Source organism: Salmo trutta, chromosome 19, assembly GCF_901001165.1.
Source record: "Salmo trutta chromosome 19, fSalTru1.1, whole genome shotgun sequence".
Classification (NCBI taxonomy): Eukaryota; Metazoa; Chordata; class Actinopteri; order Salmoniformes; family Salmonidae; genus Salmo; species Salmo trutta.
This window is the reverse complement of record NC_042975.1, coordinates 41,908,622-41,916,633: the sequence shown is the minus strand read 5'-3', so window position 1 is coordinate 41,916,633 and position 8,012 is coordinate 41,908,622. Positions and strand designations below refer to the sequence as shown.

General features: G+C 41.9%; 1 protein-coding gene across 2 annotated transcripts; it reads left to right on the top strand.

The window, feature by feature from the left end:
* Positions 1-1,481: 1,481 nt before the first annotated feature.
* LOC115154603 (fibroblast growth factor 18) lies at positions 1,482-7,109 on the top strand. 2 transcript variants are annotated; one of them, XM_029701009.1, is made up of 5 exons: positions 1,482-1,577; positions 2,947-2,986; positions 3,090-3,267; positions 5,582-5,688; positions 6,012-7,109. In XM_029701009.1, the coding sequence occupies exons 1-5, from the start codon at positions 1,546-1,548 to the stop codon at positions 6,297-6,299; spliced, it is 645 nt and encodes a 214-aa protein (XP_029556869.1). In that variant the 5' UTR covers positions 1,482-1,545; the 3' UTR covers positions 6,300-7,109. The 2 variants fall into 2 exon arrangements, with proteins under 2 accessions (XP_029556869.1, XP_029556868.1); XM_029701008.1 differs by having other exon boundaries at positions 2,947-2,992.
* The last annotated feature ends 903 nt before the right edge of the window (positions 7,110-8,012 follow it).

Sequence of the window (8,012 nt, the reverse complement as noted above, 5' to 3'; positions counted from 1 at the left end):
GCTATATTGGAACTACTTGGCATGTTAGCTAACCCTTCCCCTAACCTTAACCCTTTAACCTAATCCTTCCCCTAATCCTAACCTTAACCATTTAACCTAACTCCTAACCCAGTGGTGGTTCTAGACCATTTCAACTGGGGGGGCCAAGCTGGGGCCAGTTGTACTGTTAGAGGGGCCAGTTACATTACGTTATTGTTGTCATATCGTTTTCTTCACTGCATTGCAGGCATTAGCAGGCAAAAGACCATGTTCATAATTAGTGTTCAGCGTTGCCACTGTCTAATAAAGGATGTAATCGCAAAAATTAGTTATGTATTTTTTTTTTCATACTCCACATTTAGGGGGGCCACAAGGGGGTCCTAGCTATGGTTAGGGGTTAGGGTTAAGGTTAGGAGTTAGGTGAAAGGGTTAAGGTTAGGGAAAGGGTTAGTCACAAGGGTTAAGGTTAGGGTTTGCTAACATGCTAAGTAGTTGCAAAGTAGCTACAAATGTGTAGGTAATTGCAAAGTGGCTAGCTAAAATTGTAAAGTTGTCTGTGATGAGATTCGAACACGCAGCCTTTGGGTTACTAGACCTTCGCGTTATAAACGCTCCTTTTGATTTTGCCTTAAGTAACCTTCTATTTTATATAACCATACCAAATGTAACATATTATACTATTTCCAGTGTCCCAGATTTACGTTCACTATGTTATGTCTAGTCTATGTGACCAGTCTGGATGTCTAAACCACTTTTCATTTCCTCGGTGTCTGCTAACTCACTGAGTTCTCTGAAAGTCGCATTGCCATTGCTCGATTTACTAGGTATTGCTCTGACTGACGCTTTCTGTAATCTGTTCCCCTTTCTACTCCGCCTTCGCCTCTGTCCTGCCAAGTGGTCTCGTCTCCCGCGGGACACACCTATATCATCACTGGGATTACACCGGCCGCGTGCCGCCTCCCCTTCCCCGCCACTACTCCTTTCATGCCCCGCTCTCACTCCCCGAATAGACTTTCCGTGATACTAGGAATTGCTGTTTTTCTGAACTACTATACGTGACAAATTAACATAGATTCTCGGACAAAGAAAAGTGATATACAGAAGAAAGGAAAGAAGACAATGGGAACTAATGGACAATGGCAATACAAATTCAACTGAGTTCTGCGTGTAAAATAAGCCTATTTGACAATTTTCTCATAGAAGCATTGTAGGCATAGCTGTAGAAACATACTAAGTAATACAAAAAAAAGGAGGCAAACCTGCAAAAATCCTATTTTGCCAAACACCTGTCATGATTTCAGAGAATTGAACAAACTGGACATACCCAGCGCGCATTCGCTCGTTTTGGCTACATGATACCATTTTTGCAGAGCAAACCCATTCCCCTCCGCCAGCATTCTAACCGATGTGCTCGGCATGCTCTGCTGATGCCCGCAGGAATTATCGCAGGAGTTGTTGCCGTTCCCCAAACCCTTCTCAAACGAACGGATTACAGACAGTACCAGCTAGAGATCCTCGGTAACGGTGCCTGACTTTTGCTGGCCGGGTAGCTGCGCGGGACGAGAGATGAGTTCCCTCCTCTCTACACTAGTCATGTTGTAAGTTAAATGTGCAGTAACCCTTGATGCGCAACCTACGGTTTTCTGGAGAGAAATGAATGGAGTTATTGTGTGTGTGTGTGTCAGCGCACATGTTTCTCTTCATGCATGCTCTGACCATCAGTCCAGCGCAGCAGGTGTGGTGTTTCGTACACCGTCATATAGGGTGCATGTTCTCCTTTACCCATTGTAATAATGAAAAACTATTTTCTGAACAGCTAACTGTGAAATAGAAATGCCATCTGTTTTTCCAATACCAAGTGGTGGTGGAATCTTGTATTTTTTTTAAAATCTGTACAGTTCCTCTGAGGCTGTCCCACGCTGTAGCATATTGCTCCTCTGGCCACTCAACCATGTCCCATGACCCAGACACCTCTTTTCATTCTCCCCAGACTGAAAGACCAGACATTTGTCACGGACAGAAGTTCTGCTAACGGGTTATGAATGAATGAGTGGATGTACAGTATGACTGTGCCTTATTAGTGTCTTTGATGGGTGTCTGTGTTTAACAGGATCATGTGATTCGTGAAGGGGATTATCAGCAATTAGCTCTTCCCCAAATTAGGGCATCCATCCACTTTAACCAAACCTAAAGCAATTCTGTCAGACTCGTTAACGAATCTTACATTTACAATGACAAATTTACCTGTTTCCCACTTTAAAGTGTCCCTGTCACCCCCATTATGACCTTGTATCTCTCAAACTTACTCTCCACTTGGTCAGATTTTTACAGAGGTTTCATCTGAGGTAACACAGAAGTAGAACAAAAGTAGTCCTCAGAGTAGAATTGGAGCCCAGACATCTGTGTGTGCTTTGGGCCAGCTGTAGGCTGCGTTCCAGGCATCCCTACATCTGGACAGCACAGGGGGTATTGGGTCCCCTAATGAGCACAAGGCCAGGGGGTACGGGAAGATATGAAAGAACACTCTCTACTGCTAACGTGTCTGCTAACGTTTCTCCTGCTCTTCCCCCTCTTTATTAAAGATGGAGTTCAGCCTTATTTGTGTGCCGTAATCCATGTATCTATGCATGTGCTGTGTGTGCTGTATTTATACAGGGAGGGATAAGAGATTGAAGTGCTTAGATAGATGGCTGGATGGATTAGTGAATATTGATATCCTGTTAGCTCATCATAGATATGAGCTGAGCTCAGCAGCTGTCCCTAGAGAGAGACAGCATGGCCACTGTCTGTTGCCTTGATGGTTTTATCTGGAAATGACTGTTTTTGGAGGCATAGAGACTGGTTTCAAATTGGTGGTGGAGACAGAAAAGAGGCAGGAGTGTGGCAGACAGACTGCTTTTGTATTATTTTGGGATGCAAACATACCATATGTAATCTCAATGCAGATCCATTCTCCCCTTCTCTCAGATCTGTCCAGGCTTTACTGGTGGTCTGCAGCCCCCTGCAGGTAAATGTGTGTATACAATTGTATCCATTATGTTTTCTAACATGCCATTCTGAATAAAGGCTCTCGTTCTAACCACATGGCTGTCTGTTTTGTGGTGGTATAGGTCTTAGCTGATGACCATGTTAATTTCAGCGTATACGTGGAGAATCAGACACGGGGTCGAGACGCCATGAGTCGCCGGCAGCACAGAGTGTACCAGCTGTACAGCAGGACAAGTGGCAAACACGTGCAGGTGATGGGGAGGAGAATCAGTGCCAAGGGAGACGATGGGGATAAATATGGTAAGATATAGTACTACTACTTCCTACAATATACAGAACAGTCCAATACAAAATCAGAATCAACAAGAACCAAGCAATCATTTCCTCTATGTTATCACGCCTACAGTACGTGGCCCTCAAAATCATGAAGTAGCAACCGGACAGACGAGCCTATGACACACAGAGAGAAATAGAAAGATGGAGCAGCGGTTTCTGTGTGGTAGACTCAGTCCCGATATCGATAAGGTCATCGATTTCCCATTTACCCCGCTATGTTGCTTTGTTGTAGGGGGATGGAGGGAGACTAATGTTATTGATTTGGTTTGACCTCTGTATTGTGGCTACATCTATGAACTAATTGCATGTAACAATCCCCCCATCCCGTCCTATGTGCTCAATTTCTATGCCCTTTCCCACATGACAAAATACTACAGTTTACTATATAATACTACAGTACTTTATGTATAATTCTGTAGTAAGCTGTACTATACTGTAGAATCCTATACTCCACACTGTAGTATCCCTCGATCATGTGTAGTACTTACTATGTAATTTTGTAGTATACTGTAGAATACTATATTTCACACTGTAATATCCCTCAATCACATATAGTACTTACTATATAATGTTGTAGTATACTGTAGAATACTGTAGTAGCCCTCGATTATGTAGTGCTTAGTATATAATTCTGTAGTATAATGTAAAATACTATACTACACACTGAAGTATCCCTCAATCATGTGTGGGTCATTCCACGGAAAGGGTGCCTTTTCATGGAAGTAGAAATTATGCACCCATATTGCATTTTAAAAAGCCTGTTATATTAAATGAAGTGCACTTTAATATAGACCAAATAGAGAATCAAGTACATCTTAAATATGAATAAAGGCTTTCTAAAGTGCCAAAATTCAGTATTTTGACACGTCCCTTCGTCAACCCTGTGCCACTTCTAGGACGATTTCAACCGACTTAATCCCCAAAATGTATCCACGTTTCACCATCATTGTAAAGGCCTAGTTATTTTTCTGCTTTGACAAAGTCATTTCTGAAGATTATTATTTATATTCCTGATATTAGTGATGCATTTACATCTGTCCCTCATGTTAAGGCCAACCCTGTTATGCAAACAATTTACCCCTTTAAAATAATGGACCATTCCACCAAGTTAAATTATTCACAGCAGGTGACATCATTTGGGTCTTCTGAACAGCATGGTGGAAAAGTAAGGAAGTCTTCTCTCACTTTTTGGTCTATTTATAATTGTTTTATCATCTTTGGCTGAGGTGTTCGAGCTTAACACATCAACACTGTAAGCTCAATTCATGTTAGGAAAACTTGAATTTGATTTAACTTTCATCATGCTCTTCACCACATGGGGAGTAATGGCCAATCTTCACCTAAAACCTCAACCCTGTTATCGTCAACCCTGTTAGAGGCCCAACGGTAACTTTATCAGGTTGATATTATATGTGAATTGATTTGTACAAGGGATACTAGATCAATGAGAAAATGTTAGATTTATCTCAAAGATGATTTTAATAACTAATAGTTAGACAGATACATAAGTGTCTGTAACAGGGTTGACAGTGTGGTTCAAGTGCAGATAAAATGCTCTTAGTTCATAGGATTTTAATGCCTGAGATGGGAAAAAGTGTTTTTCCGTAAGCTAAACATAAAACATATTTTAAAGTTCATTTCTTAAAAGTTTGCATGTATCCAAAAGGCACCCATTTCGTGGAACGACCCGTGTAATACTTAGTATAGAATTGTGTAGTATACTGTAGAATACTATAGTAAATACTGCAGTATTATCCACAAAAAAACATTGTAGTAAATACTACAGTAATGTCTGCAAAAACACTACAGTGTCTGCAAAAATACTACAGTTTTTTTAACTATAGTAATACTACAGTTTTTAATTTGCATATACCCCACCCATTCCCCTCCCCCATATCCCAATTTGTGCCACTCATGAGTGAGACACCTACATGCCAAGTATATACCATATATTGTGTTCCCTACAGGTTCTAGAAAAGAGCAGAAGCATTGAACCATCCATTCATACTTGTCTTACCTACAGTGTATTACTATTTTAGTATTTATCTAGCAAGTTTCCTCAAGAAAGACCCCACATCTGTGTTAAAGACAATATAACAAACACACTCTAATGTGCATACTACAGTAAATACTACAGTAATGTCTGCAAAAACACTAGTAGTTCAGTGAATACTACAGTACATAAATATAGTAATACTACAGTATTTATACCATACTATAGCATTTTTTCATGTGGGCTCTTACAATCTGTATTTTTGTGCCTCTGTCTCTTTCCAAGCCCAGCTTGTTGTGGAGGCTGATACTTTTGGAAGTCAGGTGAGAATCCGCGGTAAAGAGACCAACTTCTACCTGTGCATGAACCGTCGAGGCAAGCTTGTGGGGAAGGTGAGACAAACACCATTCTTATTCTGACTCTCGCTACACGTTCCTGTTAATGTATACATTTAAACAACCTGGAGTTATTCACTTTGCATCTCATATTGACACTACCAGTGCTTGACTTGGGCAGGAGCTCGCTGGAGCGGAGTACCGGCACATCAACATGTCTACTGCTTGAGCTCCTGTTCCTTTTATAGAATATTATCTCAAAAGTATTGCTGAACCTCTGCACCTAAATAGAAACAGTATTGGCAGCCAAAATGAGTACCGGCACCTATTTCAGTCCAAGTCAGACACTGGAAATGATCATATATGTGTGTGTATTCCAGAAGGCTAGTAATCGCAGTGCAGACTGTGTCTTCGTTGAGATGGTGTTGGAGAACCACTACACAGCTCTGATGTCAGCACGCTATACGGGCTGGTACGTGGGCTTCACCAAGAGGGGGCGCCCCAGGAGAGGCCCTCAGACACTGCCCAACCAGCAGGACGTTCACTTCATGAAGCGCCTGCCCCCCGGGGAGCAGCCCGACCTGCAGCCCTTCCACTTCACCACGGTCAGCAAGAGAAGCAAGAAAGTGAGAGGGACCCGACCCACAGCCACTACAGCACCTACATAGTCAATGCCACACAACATACCCAAATGACTGGACAACTGTCCTTCCCTGGGTGAAATGAATGTAAGGAGTTTGCTGGGCTGAACCCAGGTAAAGACCTAACTAAGCGGTACATAGTACAGTATGTGCATCAAAAGACTTGGGAGCTAAACAATCTGACCACATCAGGGAAGATGTTTTCCTTGCCCTTTTCCTCCCCATTCCAGAGACAGTGTTGTCTCAAAGACTGTTGAATTACAATGTACAGTGCCAACCATTCTAGTTTGGTCACAAAGACAGCTATACTCAGTGTTTCCAGAGGCACTAAAGTTGCGCTACCAAAGACAACTGAACCATAGCGTTCAATACCAAATATTCACGTTTTCAACATCCCAAAGACAACTGGTCAACTGTTCAGCACCAAACACCTGAACCACCAAAGGCGACTGTAACGTGTACCCAACAGAGGGACAGTCAAGATTTCTTAATGCATTATTTGTATGTTTGTCTTCATATGACTTAGGAGCTACTGTTCCTGCCTATTCACTCAATACAGAACGCTGCTGTAACATAGTAAGTACACTATCTTCAGTCTGTCGCATATGGAAATATTTAAGGAGAATTGTTGAAACTATATGCATTTTATTACCATTGTTATTATTACAATTATTTATTTAACTTGATGGGATGATAGCTGTTTTAGACCAATGGTATTGCCAAATAGAATACAAAACATATGGTCCTAAATGTTACTGGTTTGCTATATTGTGTGATACTCATTATCAATATGCTAATCCACAAATGTTTTTCTCTAAAAAGAAAATGTAAATACTCCGTGATTGTGGACCATACAGGAAAAGACTCATAACCTAACCGTGACATTGTAGGCACTGGGTCATTGATGTGCCATCCAGTGGTCACTGGAAATGGGAGCATCTGCACAGACCACAGAACATATGCCAAACCACAGTCCGCTGATTTATCCCTTGGAAAACGAGCTGAGCCTAGTGACCTTCTCAATGGAATGCAGCAGCCAATACATAGAATCAAATTCTGATCACGCTAATACACATCTCGAGTTGAAAACTGAATGGAAAATGAGCTAAAAAAAACAAGCATAATCCTACATGAACAGATCTGAATGTGTTAGATGTATCTAGTTGTGAGCAGTGCAGCCCTTTCATAACTGGATGAAGGCCTCAACAGCCACACTCATAACCATGTCATTTCCTGCAGCTGGGATGTCTTTCCCAGGCAGGCAGCCTGTACAGCTCAGACATGTGGGCACTGTAGTACTGAGGAGGGTGGGGCAGGAGGTAGTTCCTCACTGCCCAACACCATGAAACATTTTCTTGAGAGAACGTGTGAGGAAGAGAATGGGCTGGACGTGTGTGTGGAGAGGAATGTGGGTTCCAGTGCATTACTGCATTCCTGATCACCCTTTCTGGGTACCAGCATTCCGTCTGCAGACTAACTTTGATCCTCCCCTCGATACACTACACACTCTTTCCAAACACCAATTCAGAGTTAATAATATATCCGAAATTCTCTAGTTTCTTGCCAATTTCCAGAGCCACACTCATTAAACCAAAAAATGTAAAACACACAACACGTCCTGCTTGTCATTTTCAGAACAGGCCTCCCTCTCTATATCAGGATTATATTTAATAGACGAGCAATGGGAGGTTGACTTCTACTGAGTGGTGGTTTGGTCTGTACATGCAGTACCGATGGCAT

Coding starts and splice junctions, on each gene's coding strand:
- LOC115154603 (XM_029701008.1), top strand. CDS start 1,546: ATGAGTTCCCTCCTCTCTACACTAGTCATGTT. Junction 2,993..3,089: donor GCAGCCCCCTGCAGGTAAAT/GTGTGTATACAA, acceptor GTGGTGGTATAG/GTCTTAGCTGATGACCATGT. Junction 3,268..5,581: donor AGACGATGGGGATAAATATG/GTAAGATATAGT, acceptor TCTCTTTCCAAG/CCCAGCTTGTTGTGGAGGCT.